Source organism: Oenanthe melanoleuca, chromosome 8 (genome assembly GCF_029582105.1).
Source record: "Oenanthe melanoleuca isolate GR-GAL-2019-014 chromosome 8, OMel1.0, whole genome shotgun sequence".
In the NCBI taxonomy this organism is placed as follows: domain Eukaryota; kingdom Metazoa; phylum Chordata; class Aves; order Passeriformes; family Muscicapidae; genus Oenanthe; species Oenanthe melanoleuca.
In genome coordinates this window covers 15,784,148-15,799,382 of record NC_079342.1, presented here as the reverse complement: position 1 = coordinate 15,799,382, position 15,235 = coordinate 15,784,148, and the positions used below count along the sequence as shown (strand labels likewise).

Here is a 15,235-nt window from a genome sequence, read left to right as displayed (position 1 = left end):
CCTGCTGTGCCCTAGGTATGGAGCTGTTTGAAGAAGCACTGAGGCGATGGGAGCAGGCCCTAACATTTCGTAACAGGCAAGTTGAAGATGAAGCAATCTGTGGTTCCATTAAGCTGGGAGCAGGAGATGCAATTGCAGAAGAAAGTGTAGAAGTGAGTACATCTGTAATCTACTGATGCTGCCCTCACAATGTGTTCTGTGTTATTATCTGAATCTTTTCAAATTCAATTACCAAACTTGACAGTTGATTCAATTTTCAATTTAGTAGTATTGTATTTAAAGGAGATCTGAGTTCATTCCTTCTGACTCTTTTGATTGGTTATTTGGAGGAGAGCATGGAAAGAGAACTAGCATTATTTATCTTTTGGCAATTGCTGATGCATCAGTGTTTGCTTCTGGACAGTATTATCAAGCTATCAAGCAGACAGCTTCCCTGCTCATAATCCCTTGGGTCCTCTCTTTCTTTTATGATTATGTGAGAGAATATCTGCTTGCCAAAGTTAAATATTTCAGGGAAAAATGATCAATTTGTGCATATTCACAAACAATGTGCTTAAACTTTGTTTTCCTCCTTTCTTATCAACTAAATGCTAAAAATATTTTGAAAAAAACAGGTATGGGTTACTTTATTTCTAGTGCGGCAAACATCATAGATAATTAAAAAATATTTTTAAATTTAGATTTTATTTTTTTATGACTCTAAATAAAATGTGTGTTCTGAAAAATTTATATATTGTGGATGTTGCAGTTTTCATCTGCCAGTGTCCCTGTGTGGTTTGTAGGAAATTATTGTGGCATGGTTTGCTCTGTGAAGGCTTAATATCCTTGGATTTTACAAAGGAATCTTACAAGCTGAAAGCAAATAGAAAGTCTTCTAATGTCTGTCTTCTTGCAGGATATCATTAGTGCTGAATTCATTCATAAGCTTGAATCTCTTCTTCAAAGAGCTTATCGTCTTCAGGAAGAATTTGAGGCCACCCTTGGGGTCTCTGATCCTGCTGCTCTAGCTAATGATATTGGTGAGTACTGCTACTTTACATCTTTTTTGCTTGTAATTATGGCTCTTGGGGGAGGACTGAAATATCCACAGCAACATTATACTTATCAGTAAATCAACAACAACAAAAAAATCACATTATTTACATTATTATGTCGTGTTTGATGAAATGTTTCTATTTTAGATAACAATGGATTGAAAGGAAATTGTTTTCTTCGTAATTTGTCATCACTATTTAAATGGTTGTACAGCAAGAATATATGACCCTTTTTATAGCATAGGTGTTCAGAGATTTTATGCATGTTCTGAACTATGAAACTTTGTATGCTTTGTCATAATTTTTTTTACCAAAAAGGAAAATTAAACTAGAAAGACTTAATCTGAAGCAGATAGCCATTGGCAAAGGTCTTATCTGTGGTGAGTGAAACTTATCACAGTTCTGATAAAGCTGTTAGAACAGCAAATGTAATGAGTAGTTGCTGCCTGACATGCTGATTAAGTGCATATAGTTTGATTACTTTTATTGAAAGAATTGGATCTGAAAGATGGGTGCTGTTGTACCCTTAGCTAACTCAAGATGAAGCATCTGTTCTCAAACAACTGTAGATTTCAAAGGCAGAGCACTCTCTGGGAGGGGTCTGTCAGGAGCTGTGTGCTGGGCTCTGGCTGGCCTGGCACGAGGTGGCAGTGCTGTGCTGTGCTGTCTCCTCTCAGCCCTCCTCATCCTGCATCAACCAAGCACAGCCTTGGCCAAGGGGGGAATTAGATTCAGGTCAGAGCTGGCTTTCTGACTCAGCTGCATACACCTGTAAATGCAACCCGTGAAGCGAAAAAGTGTTTGAACGTTTCATTTTGGTATCTGAAACTATCAGTCAAGTTGCATTGTATATCCATTATAATTAGAAGTTTATTTGTGATTTCTGTCTTCAGGCCAAATTAATAAAATGGTGCTCAAAGGATTTCATGTGAATGCTCAATGTGTTTAATTATTCTTTTGCTTTGTTACCCTGAGAGTATTTACAATTAATATGTCATTTTTCAGATGTGATAACCAGGTTCTTGTTAACCAAGAGAGTTCTGAGGCAGAAATGCAGTCTTAGTTTGGTGTAGTTTTAGAATACTGTGTCCTGTTTTGTTGGTCATATTTCGGAAGATTGGAGGTTGTAGATAGCTTAAAACAAACCATAAAAATTTCCCATGTTTTGGAAAAACAAGCTAATGTGTGTTTCATGTTGGGCATGTCAGTTCATTATTGAAGAAAATACTGAGAGTGGCTGACTTGTTCTGAATAGCTGCTTACACATGGAAAAGGTATGTGGTGCTGGGGGTTTTGTAGAACTTGTTGTTAGTCATAACTAGATCGAATTTCTAGTTCAAGTGAAACAGGTGAAGTTCTGAAGTAAGCTACCCTCAACACACTTCAGAGGCAAGATTATTTTTTTAGTTCTGTTTTGAGGGATGTTTTCATTCTTTGAGAGGAAGATACGAACCTGGGGTTTAAATGGTCAGTGTGGCTTTTCTGGCATTTAAGTATTTCCCCTTACTGCTATTTTCTTTCTTCTTCTGTGGGTCTTGGAGTGAAATAAGAAAAAGCCTTTGTCCTTAATAAATTCGTAATTGCCCCATTCATGCAAGTGCTCAAGGTTGGGCTGGACAGGGTTTGATTCACTTGGTCTAGAGTTGGCAGGGGTTGGAACTAGATGGTCTTTAATGTCACTTCCAACTTAAACCATTCTGTGATGATACTTGCAGCTTGTAAAAAATGCTTATAACCAGCTTTTGTGCTTCAGGGTTTTAACTGTTCAACGACAACAGTAATCAGAAAATGTTTAGCTCTGGATTTTTTCTCTGATACATAGGAAAGATAATATGATTTGTGGATATTTCTTCTGTTTTCTCTACCTGAAGTGCTTGTGAGCAGCCACAGCTGGAGTTGAGGCAGATGCTGTCAAGTGCTACATAAATACCTGACTGGCACTTCTCATTATTATTTATAAGAATGTAAGTTGTTTATTATTTGGTTGATAAGAAACTCCAAATTCGTTCAGAAGGAAACTTACAAAGATAAAAATTTCTAGCAATTTCTCAATTTTGGCTTTCTCTGTAAATTCTTCTATCAAACTTCTGGATCCCCTGAAACCTCTCTCGCCATATTTATCTACTGTTCACAGATGCTGCTCCTTCCCAGAACCTTTAAATATTACTCTTCCCAGATCAACATTTCCCTCTACCAAATTGAATTTAGATCTCAGTGCTGCCATATATGGTTTTTTATTATATTGTGTCTCTCAGTACTGTGAACCAGCATGGGAAGCCTACAGACAGGCTTTCATGAGGCAGGCATAAGGCTGCAGTCCATCAGAAAGGAGGCAGTTGGCACAAAACTGAAACAAAATATTCTTCCTGTTATTTCTGAGTGATGACTGTAAAGGTGTGTAGAGGGTTAAAAGCTTCCAGTACTTTCAGAAGTCTGCCCTTGAAGAAAGTGCTCCATATTTTTTTTCTATTTAGATCTTTTCTAGCAGACTGAAATGTTAGTCGAGTTAACTTGGGAAGAATGCAAAGAGTTGGGACAGAAACAATAACTTTACTTACAAGCAGAATTTCAGGTCAGAGGGGAAAATTCTCAAATTGTAGGGTTCCTTGTCAGTGCTAAATTCCTAATACTTCATATTATTATTTTGATTTCTACTGTAAAAAGGAATGCTGACATTCAAATTGATGGTGACTTGGCTAAATTCCTAATACTTCATATTATTATTTTGATTTCTACTGTAAAAAGGAATGCTGACATTCAAATTGATGGTGACCTTAAACTTTTTGACAATATTAGAATGTTTTAATGTTAATCCATTTTCATTTTTTAAATATTTACTTTTTATTGTGTGTCAGTTACACAGTTTAAAGTGTTTGAGCTATTGCAGTAAAATCTCTCACAAAGGTCTGTGCTGTTGGATGATTTTGTTGAAAGGTTTGTCTGTTTCTTTTTTTAATTTTCTTCTCACACTCTAAGATATGTCAGGCATTTTGGAGAGAATAAGCACAGCCTTTAACCTAGTGACAAAACTGTTTGGAGAACTGATTGACATATTAGAAACCTTTTCTTCAGCAGCTCATAAAACAAACAAATATCTTTGCATAATCAGTGAAGCTGTTGAAATCTTGTTTGTATATAATTTATTAACACAGACTTCTGTAATGTCTTCCTATCCATGGATTAATATCTACAGCCTGTATTTTCTTCCTGCCTCTGAAGTGCAATTGGAAAAATTTTAGTTTGAGTGTATTTTATTTGCCTGTGTACAACAAATGTTTCTAGTTATAATTCCTAGTCTCCAATGAGGAGCAGTTTGTACTAATTCATGTAGGTGAGCTCTAGTAGTACATACTGTGTTTTTTCTTTAAGTGTGAAACTGTATTCATCCCAACAAATGGGGGAAAAGGAAAGAAAACAATATTTTGAAGACTAAGAAAGAGCCCAGAGAAGTTATTCCAATGCTATTAAAAAAAAGCATCTTTTTAACATAATTTTTAGCTATTGCAGTTTGTGTTTGTGGAAATCCAGTAACTGCTAAAACATGAGGTGTCTCATACTGCAACTTGTTGCTGCAACTCCTTATTTCTGATGCCCAAGAGGTACTCAAAGTGCAGATGTTTGAATTGGATTGTATGTCTTCCCTAATCAGTAATATTTAAATCTTCCCTTTAAAGCCATTTTGTCCAATATCAATAACAATTGCTTTCTAACTTGCTGTCCATAAAATTCCTTATCAGAAAGCATCAAGGTACAATGCTTGAATGGAATAAGATTGGTAGTTAGAAGTTCAATCTAATACTGAAGAAAAAATATTTTTGCAAATGTTTTGCCTATGAAAATACTATAATGCTTGGCTTTCTCAGTTATACTCTCAGTTTTGGCAATATTCTCCTAAAAATGCAAAGTAGCTTTGCATAGACACTGCTGCTGAAAAATATTGGTATTCATAATGTGTTTTGTTGCTATTTGCTAACATGGAGTGTATTTTTCTGTTAATTCTAGAAGCTGAAATCTTTTCAACAGTGGCTCAATAAATCTTTTACTGTTCACTGACCCAGTACTGGAGAAGTCAAGGTTGCTTACTGTGGTCACTTAGCTTGGAGGTTTTTCCAAAAGCACTTCCAATAGGATGAGAAAGAGTCTGTTTCTGGTTTTTGAGGACTCTTGGTACTGTTTGCCCAACAGCTTTGCCGTTAGATCCAACAGTGCAGGCTATTTATACACCTCATTGCTTTCCCTTAAATGGCATCCCCGAGCTCTGTCTTCTTTCTGCCCACACCAAAACTCCTGTCCAAGCCCTTGTCTCTCTCATTTCTTGACTCCTGCCATGTTTTTGTCTTACCTTGTCCATTTAAAACTTGCTGGTCTGACATGGACTTAACTGTTGTTTACAAAAATCACCTTCGCTCATTTTTCGGACCAGATTATTCCGCTCTCTCTTAAGATGTCTCTCTGCCTTGGGAACTTCTCTTCAAATGAAATGCAAGCTAATCCTCCTTTTAGCTCTAAAAGCTGCTTATAATGGAGCCACAATCCACCAACATGATTTTATTTCCCAGACTTTGTTCAGTTAGCTGTTCCTGTGCATCCCTGCTCAGGCCTCCTAACACAAAATGCATCTCAACTAATTCTGGTTGTTCTTTACAATATGTGAGCAGCTGCAATTGCCTCTTTCTCATTACAAAGAGGAAAAAAAAAAAAATTGAAAAGTACATATTTACCTTCTTTTTGGGTAAAGAAAAGTAATCATTTTCCTCATGTGTTGGGGCTTGAATGAAGCCTGCATTTTGAAGCTATATGTAGGTAGAAAAAGACCTCCAAATGCAGGAAATTGGGGTTTTTTATTTCTTCTCTCTCATGTTTTTGTGATACATTCTTAACAAGCTATAGTTTGCAGATTCTTCTTACTAGAAAAGGTGTACATGCACTTAACTTCTATTAGTTTGTATATATTGTGAGTATAAATGTTCTAGAGGTAGGAAAAATCAGATAGATGGCAATGAGTGAGGATGGGATAAGTATTTATTTTTCTGGCTGGAGTTCTGGCAGTGTGAGGTTGCATAAACTGATGGTCAAGAACATGTTTTGGTCCATAGGGCCAATTCCTCTTCTAGAACTTCTCTGAAAACAATTCTTGCATTGCAGTCTACTTTTAAGAGAGGCTTTTATGAAATGTTTTTGGGCAAAAGGAAGAATGGTGAGCCAGAATAGGCTGGAGGAGATAAAGGCAGTGATAGTTCAGAATTTGAAAGGACTTCTAAGGTAATCATAGTTTAGTCTTGGAAGTGCAGAAACAATACTTTGAGCTTTCCAATTGCTTTGGAGGACAATATCAAAATGGAGTATTGACAGAAAATGAAATCATAAAATCAGCAAATAGAGATCTCTGCACTATAATTTTATTAATTCAGTAGTTAGAACTAAAATAGGTACACTTCTGTCTGCAATTTATTTTCAAGGATTTAAAATGAAATTAAACCACCGTGTGCATGTGCACATACCCAAAAGCTAAGAAGTTTTCTTAATGAATGTGTCTACTCTGTTTAAATCTTGCTGCCCTTTAAGACTGACCCATCAAGCTGGCATAAAAGGTTGTGGTATATCCACACAGCACAGTCTTCAAGAATTGCTGTTAACCGGACTTGTTATGTAGCACTAGCTGTGCCCTGTCACTACAGCTCTGCACATTTATTTGCCAAGCATTTAGTTTGGGGTATGGTTTTTTAATTGTTTACCCTGTAATTGGAAGGCTCAAGTAGCTTGTGTAAGCATTTCATTCCTAATGACCTTTTAATATCATACAATTTTCTTAAACTTCAGTTTCAGCTTGAAATGTTTCAAAGTTGAAACTATATGTGGGAGTAAATTTATTTTTGTGGAAAGTTATAGCAAAAGTGAACAATAACAATGGAGGGAGTAAAATTTATTTGTCATTTTTCTCTCATGCATGTATTTGTGCAGTTTATTACTAAAACTCTTAGAAAAAGTAACTGGGTTTGAGATGTGTTTGATTTCCCTTTTGATGGCCTAAACTAAAGGGTTTTTTAAAAACAAGTTACTGTCTCTAATTCTTTGTGAGATATCTGGACTGTGACATGTCCCACCTTACTGAATAATCCAGTTTGTAGCAAAGTGCTGTGGTGTAACTGATTCAAGAGCACATGTCGATCACACCAGGCTTTATTCTCTCTCCTGCTATTTAAAGCTGCCCTTGTTCTACATGGAGAAATGCTGTGAGTATTTAAAGGTAAATGTATGCATATTTCCACATGGCTGGGCACTGATTAGCAGCTGCTCAAACAGATGTAGTTAAAGTTGCCATCTAGTCAATATATTAGTTATCTCTAGTAACCCAGAGTAAGATAAAATAAAGCAAGGCTTGAATTATAAAAAATATACATAACTTAGGTGATTGCCAATGGTCAGGTTGCTCTAATCATTACTTGCATTATGATTCAAGTGTTAATATGTTATTACTAATGCATTTATCACCTTATAGTGTTAGGAATTTGATTTTTAGTTCAAGTTCTATAATTGGTCTTATTAGGTAAACTAAGGATTCAGAACTCTTCATAGAGGTCTACTTTATAAGGATTCTTATCTCATTCTTTCCCATTGTTGGGGACAAGTGGATTGCAAGTAGGCCCCAGTCAGTGGGGCCCAGTCAGTGGGGCACTTAAGATATTCTTTAAGTCTTATTGCTTAAAGTTAAGCATATGTCTTAGTAATTTAAGTTCTTAAAGCATATCTGTGTGCAGCTGGGTTTGCAGAAGCCAGTCACATTCCAGAGCAGTGTCACTGGAGTCTGTAGCATTCTGTAAAATAGTTCTGCCCTGAAACTGAAGGGAGGACTGATATTATTAGGCTGTTCTTACAGAGTTTGTCTGTGTCAAACCTGCCCCATTCTGAGTACAGAGTCCAAGTGTGAGCCCAAAACACGCATGTATGTCTGCATCTTTTGATGTTTATTTCACTGAGGCTCATCGGTTGTATAGCTGGTTTTATCTTTGATAATTCAGGGATGAGAAGGTATCAGATTTTTCTGATACTGTCTTCATATATATACGTGGAATTATCAACTTCTGGACAGCATATGCTTCTTTTAATGGAAGAACAAATGAATATGTGAATTCCTTTTGTCAGGCTGTCTTTCTTGCTTTGGAATGTTAGCATCCCTATGGCACGATGTACAGGCTAAAGAAAAACCTTCCCAGAAATCTTAATTTGACAAGATCTTCTTGGAGGTCCCATACTCTTCTGCTGTGTCCAGCAGAGTAGTTTTTATGTCAGAATAGTAAAATGTTTGCTCTTTTGGGTTTCATATAACATGTTAAGAAACTGATTAGGGAAAAAAAAAGTCATTTGAAGAAACAATTAGAAACAAAAGTTTCAGGAGCTGAGCAACAGTTGCTGGTTATTATTGTCTCTTTTCATCACTATGTGTAGTAATATCTGCTCTTTGAAGGAATGCATGGTGGGGAAGCCAAGAGGGGGCAATGAATTGCCTTGGAAAGAAGGAAGGGATAGTTTTAGTAATGCACAGTATAAACATCCTGCTTTTAAGTACTCACTGACTCACAGGTGTGGAAGAACTGAGACCAGAGGGAGGAATTCACTTACTTTTGAGACTCCTCTGTCAGTCTGGCAAGGAGACTTTTCTACCTAAGCTGCTTATGCCTCTGATGTAGGAAAGGTATTGAAGGTACTAATTTCTAGATGTGGAAGCCTGAAAAATTAACCTCATACTTCCTTCTTCTCTAAATATGGCATTGCATCTTGAATCTGCTCTGCATCCCCATGAGTTAGTGTACTGTCACACTGATTGGGGTTGAACAGACCATGCCCTTTTCGCTAGAAAGTGGCTGTGCAAAAATAGCAGTAGGTTGCACTTGTTTTGGGATGTGAAGGACTGAGAAAAGGCAGTGACGTTTAAATCTGATGGCTGAGGTGTCTGGCAGGCTCCACAGGGCTGTGCTATAAAGCCTGTGGCTTCAAAGTCTCAGCTTTGAAATATGCAGCACTGGAATTCAAACTGGTCTTTGCTGTGGACAACAGAGCTGTGATGCTTTCTGAACTACAGGAAAATGGAGTACTGCCCATGAAGAGGAGTGACAACTTTGTGCTGCACATCCATCCAAGACTGTCTGGCTTAGACAACTGAGCAAACTTTGCTTGGCTGCCAAATCTTCTCTCTCAAATCAAATACAAGTACAGAAACTGCTACCTAAACTATTAGACTTGAAAACAGAAGAGTGCTCAGAAACAAAACTTTTCTGTAAAGGATAGGGATTTAAACCTTAAAATCAGGGAAAATCCATAAAGAAGTAGTGAAAACCTGTAACCCTGTATAAGTGTAGAACCATGCAGTTATGAATCAGTGTTTATGTTTTCAATGAAATGAAAGGCTGTGTGATAGGGAGAGACCTCCTAGTGACATCTAGTTTACACAAGTTATGTGTCAAAAATCTGTTTCAGGATCATCTGTCTGTAAAGCAGAGAGTCAGAGAAGTAAAACAGAGAGGTGAACACATGCATACATCTATTTTGTGTTTACCAAACTGATTTCTCAACTGTCAGCACACATGATGTGTTAATTCAGGGTATAAAATACATATCGGATGCTGTGTTCCATTTTCAGCAGTTCTTCCCCACCAGACAGCTTTGGTCTTACACTGCTGAGCAGAAGTTAAAATCTTCTGAATTAGAAGAGGGCCCACTGAGCACCCACTGAGATCAAGGCTGGAGTATCTTCAGTGGTTTGGTGGGTGTGGGAGGACTGGTGCTTTGTTTCCTAAAGGAATCTGTCACTTCAGTTTGCATCAGAGGAGTCGCAACAAAGAACCATGAGACATGTTGAATTTGTGCTACCTGTGATTTACTGGTACACTACAAGATTTGGGTAGATATTTTTAAAATACCCTGACCTGAAATACATTTTCATGCTGAAGTCAGTAAGAGCTTTGGTTTTATGCAGTTAGATGGCTTCCGCCAGCTACCCCTGATATCTGTGTTACTGGAGAATGTAAACACATAATGCAACATTAGATCCGCAGTGGTCTGTGTGGGTACCCTGCTCCATTCTTTGCTTGTTTTTTTAACCTATGGCTGTATGACCTAGTCATCAAAAGGGGCCACCTGAGGGCTGGGATTGTTTTCTTTTTATAAACACAAAATGACAAAAAATTCACTTTCTGAATTATTTCTGGGTGCACCCAGTAAGACTTCGTGTAATACTTCAGCAGCTACTTGGTAGAAGTTTTGATCAGCACTCAGAATTATGACCATTTATAAATGTAAATAAAGCAGCTTTTGGTTGTTTCAACAAGGGGTGACAAACCACTGTGCCACTTGTGACTGGCTAGAAGAATGTGGCACACACACACAGAACTGAACCATGATTCATGCTGCTGTGCTGTCTGAGCTGTATTATTGCAATTCCTTTCACTGGGCAGGAAGCCACGCATCGAAGGGGCCTGAGCACTGAACACTGGGTCCCTGCTGCTCTGAGGGTACCATGACTTTTCATAAGTGGATTCCTTTGCAAAATTTTTTTCCTCTTCAGAGTATATAAAGTTTCTCCTTTCTCCTCCTGCTTTCCTGCTTGTGATATATTAACTGCACTGATTTTCCACTGAAATTGGAGGGCTGGGCAGAATAGGGAACCATGACTTTAATGGTGGTACTTGGAACTAAAATCTGTAACTCCCAGTGAGTTCTTTACTCGTGGGTAAGTGCTTTCCTTTTTTAAATGTGTCAGCTAAGTGCCAAACTCAGTTGTGAACTCCTGCCATGTTTCATTCAGGGTTGGCAGGAAGATAACATGGAAATGGTTTTCAGAGTTTTAAAACAGCATGTGAAGGTGAATGCTTCCCAGTTGAATAATAAAAAGTTAATTTTTGTGCAGTAATGAAGGTCAGATTTTGCTCTGAGAGTTAAGGGGGTTAGCTTTGTGTTCTGTCTTACTTACCAGGTGAAAACCTACCAGAACAAAGACAAATAATTATTCAAGATTAGTACTTTGTAAATATATGTGAAAATAGCTTGGTTCTAGTCTCTTTTTTTAAAATCTTTAGTTTTAAATAGTTGTTCATAAAACCTTAGGAGTATAAAGCTAGGAGTAATTTCAGAAGCTTTAGCAGTACTCCATATTGTTCCGTTTTTTTGATACCTTAATCTAAGGACCACATATACATTTTAAGGCACTACAGTCAAGAGTCCTGGTGGTAACATCTGAAACTCTGCTTCATCCTCTTTACAAAGATAAGTGAACCCAAAATAACTCCTTGGCTCTTCAAGTAAGTAAAGTATATTTGAAGCTCATAGACTTGCTAGTATTCCCTTCCTGAAGTTATTAGAATCCATGAGAACTAGAGATGAGTGTGTGAGCAGTTGCAGCACTGGTGGGTGTGTTCCTCTTGCAGCTGTTCATTCCAGGAGTCTCTTTCTGCTCTGTCTCTTTTTTTGTGTGTTCTTGTGTCTAAGAATGTTCTGCTGGTATGTACTCCAGCTGTAACTTAGTTTTCACCCTAGTGAAATTCCATGGTGAATTTTCATAATAGTGTGCTCTTCTTCACAGCATGGGTATTGATAAGCACCTGCTTGGCCAAGGATGTTTTAGGGTATTAGGGTAGTGATCAGAAATAGCTGACAAGGCTGTTTTGTTTTCTTTAGGGAGGCTGTGCCTTGTGTGCACATATCACTTGCCAAAGGTATCATTTCACTAAGCATTACCAATCTTATTTTTAATCTTTTTCTTCCTCGTAACATGCAAGTTTTGTGTCTTTTTCTGTACCCATGAGAATTTTCTTTGAGTGAAAACACTCAAATATTCTGTATTCAGATATTCAAATATTTAGATATTCTGTATTAAACTAATTAACATGTTAAAAACATACTGGCTTAGTGATAGTTCTAGGGCAGATTAGAAAACTTGGAAGTATGAATTTTTCAGCAAAGATAGATTAAGTAAAAATTTTATTTACTCTAGAGCTTCATGTAGTCTATAACAGGCTGAATGCAAGATCTATGGAAGAACCCCTGATTCTGTGTTGTTCTGGGCTGTGGTTTCTTCATTTACACCAATTTTTTTTTATGTATGTGGAATAAATTTTAGTTAAATAGCATTATTCCCATTTATATGTAATCAACCACATAACCCAGAGTTGAATAATTTAGAATCAGTCTGGGGATATGTTCTTGTTATTGAGCCATAAACTCATATATAACAGTAAAAACAACTTAGGCAAAAGGAGAGGTTGAAAAAAGGAGAGCCAAAAAATCTGCAGCCAGGCTATAGATGCCTATACTACCCTGAGTTTAACAGTATTATTGCAATTTCAGCAACTTTTTTGTGAAAAAGTGATATTAGAAAATCACCTAAATCAATATTAGATGAGAATTAATGCAAAGTATGAGTTAGAAATAAGAAACATCATGTTACCCACCTACTCTAAGCAGACCTCAAGCTAGTACATTACAAACCACAGTTTGGTTTTCTGTTGCAGCATTTCAGATTTCAGTATGTGATTGTTTCTCAACCAACTTGGAAGCTGTAGCACTTTTCCTCTTGGTTTTAAGAGGTAAAAAAAAAAAAAAGAACTAGTAAGAATGAGCTGAAAAAATCAGACTTCATATGACTAGTGGTGAAGTCGTGATTGCAATTTGCTTAACTCTAGTAAAATCTTTGTCCAAACTTGGAATAATTTTTTCCCCCAGTGAATATTCCCAAAGACAGATATTTGTTCTATGCAGTTTTTGAGCTGTCATTCCAAGTCTGTAACTAATAAAACCATAACAACCACCAAAGTAATAGTTAAGAAATGTGGCTTTGTAGCATTTCAAGTGATGAGTAAACCATCCCAGTGAATTGGCATTTGGCCACTCTGCTATGTAATGGTGCTTTTAATGAAGTATTGCCCTAGCAACAGGTTGGATGACATTGGGTAGCTGGTTGCTGCTGACTCTTGGAGATAAAACAGGCTTTTAGGAACACATGTGTAATGTCTGAAGGTAAAGTATCCCAAAATAAATGCATCTGCTCTACTGGGAACGTTGGATGGGTCACATCAAGCCAAAGTCTGACTTACTGTCTTATGAATTTAATCCTCCTGTGAAAGTGTTTCTGTATGGTGAAAATGAAATCATCCAAGAAGCACAACAGTTGAAATCTGAGAATAAAGTAAGGCAGAACTGAGAGAAACTGTATTGCAGATGATTTTAAGAAAAAATATCAGTTATTTTAAAGGTTTTAAGGCTCCTTGTACTGTAGGAAATACTTCTGGATGTGTTATTTCAATGGAGAAGCTTTTTGATGGAAGAGGATGCAGTGAAGATTAAAAGCTTCACTTGCTCTCTGGAAGAGTCAGCAAGTGAAAAAAGGCATGAGAAGTAGAAAGTGAAACAAATTCAAGTGAAACTAAAATGTGATGGTGTTCTTTTAATTAATGGACTTTTATTTAGAAAAATAAAAGTAATGGCTAGGACATTGAGTAATTTGTTATATAAGACAGCAAAGTGAAAAAATTAACTGAGGGTCTAGATCAATATAGCAAAGTAATATCATAAAATAAAGAGATCATCAGAAGTCTATAAAAGAAAGGCAAAAACCTTGGCCAAGTCTTTTTTGCTTCTTCCAGTTCGTTGTGGATGATATTTGAAAGTCCACTTTAAAGGCAGAAAAACACAGTCACCTTTATATATGTTAGCAGGTCATAAAAGAATTTACTCTTACAATAGTATAATGTTGTGCCTTCCAAATGAAATATTGTGTTCAAGTACGGATGCAACACATTTTCAAGACTTAAATGGAATTGTCTGATAGTCTAATAAACTTTTTTTTTATTTTCAAGATAAAAATACAGACATTACTGTAAAGGATAATGCGGATGATTTCTGCCTTCGCGATACATTAAGCATTGCATCCACGGACTCCTTTGTTTCCACAGCTGAGGTAAGACTCCTAAAGATCTAAAGATTTAGAGATCTATTTGAACAGTGAACAGAAGAATCCTAATTTTTTGCTAATCATCGTAAGCAAAATTACATTTCTCTAATGGGGAAAAAAGAGCTTTTTTAGGGTTCGTTTGAACCAGTTGTTTTGGGGATTTTCTTGTGTACTGGCATAATGCATCCCCAATTTCTCCTAAATAGAAGTTGCTTTTCAAAAATAGATAACATTTTGATGAATGAAGAAGCAATCAGTTGAGGCTGTGATAGTTCCTTTCACCATGATTTATATTTTTTGGTTCTTTTTTCTTATTGCTTTACCATACTATAAAGATGTATGAAGAAGGCTTTGTATTGTTTAGATCTGGAGGGGTTTTTTTGAGAGAAAATGATAAGAAATTGAAGCTACCTGTTTGAGCATGTCCCATGCACAATATGAAGGCAGCAGTTGGAGCTGTTACTCTGTTGTTGCACTGTGATTAAATGGCTTAGGAGGAGCCAGAGGTCTGAGGCTGTTCTGGGAGCCCTGAGCTGAGCTTGTCTTGCTGGGTGGGGAGGTGAGCAGGGACTCCCACCTCCCTGCAGCCACCACTGGGGGAGGGACAGTCCCTGGAGTGGAGTGGGACTGCCAGGGAGCCTCCTGACTGGCCACACTGGGAAGCTTCCTTGGCAACATAACATACTTCATCTAACTTGCTGTAATCCTCTGGGATAAAATCTCTGGGTAACAGCCTGTCTATGTAGCTGCTACAGCTCCCTTGAAGTATTTGAAAGAGGCTGATGAGCAGTGACACACTTACTTGAATGAGGAGTATCTCCTTCTGTAGTCACTGGGGAGCTGAAGTGATCTTGAATAGCACTCTTCTCCAAAAACAGGAGAGGCAGTTGGCCTCAATAGATTCATTTTGTTACAGATATTGCTCTCATGTATGCACTACAACTAAGCTACTAAAGTCAGTTGCAAAAAGAATTTCACACACATTCTTTGCAATTGTTTTGACTGTCTATTGCAGAGTTTGTTTTTCCATAACACAATTACCTTGATTTAGTAACTCTCATTAAGTTGTGGTGCCTAGCATCCGTTCCAAATGAGAATTGTATCCATAGAGACTGATTACTCTTTGCTGTAATTTGGACAAGACTACAATTCAAGCTTGCTTCAACTCTACCAGCTCAACTCTACCAAACTATAAAACCATTATAGTTTGTACACTTTGAATCTGGTTTGTCTTTTTTCTTTTCCCATGAACTTTCTT

At 37.2% G+C, this 15,235-nt stretch overlaps 1 protein-coding gene across 2 annotated transcripts in view; it reads left to right on the top strand.

Moving 5' to 3' along the window:
* Nucleotides 1-15,235, top strand: part of MIGA1 (mitoguardin 1) — a 32,437-nt gene that overhangs the window by 4,756 nt on the left and 12,446 nt on the right. For both annotated transcript variants that reach the window (XM_056497271.1, XM_056497270.1), the window contains exons 6-8: nucleotides 16-152; nucleotides 896-1,019; nucleotides 13,883-13,983. In XM_056497271.1, coding sequence (XP_056353246.1) covers nucleotides 16-152; nucleotides 896-1,019; nucleotides 13,883-13,983 — 362 coding nt within the window. The remainder of the gene's footprint in view (nucleotides 1-15; nucleotides 153-895; nucleotides 1,020-13,882; nucleotides 13,984-15,235) is intronic.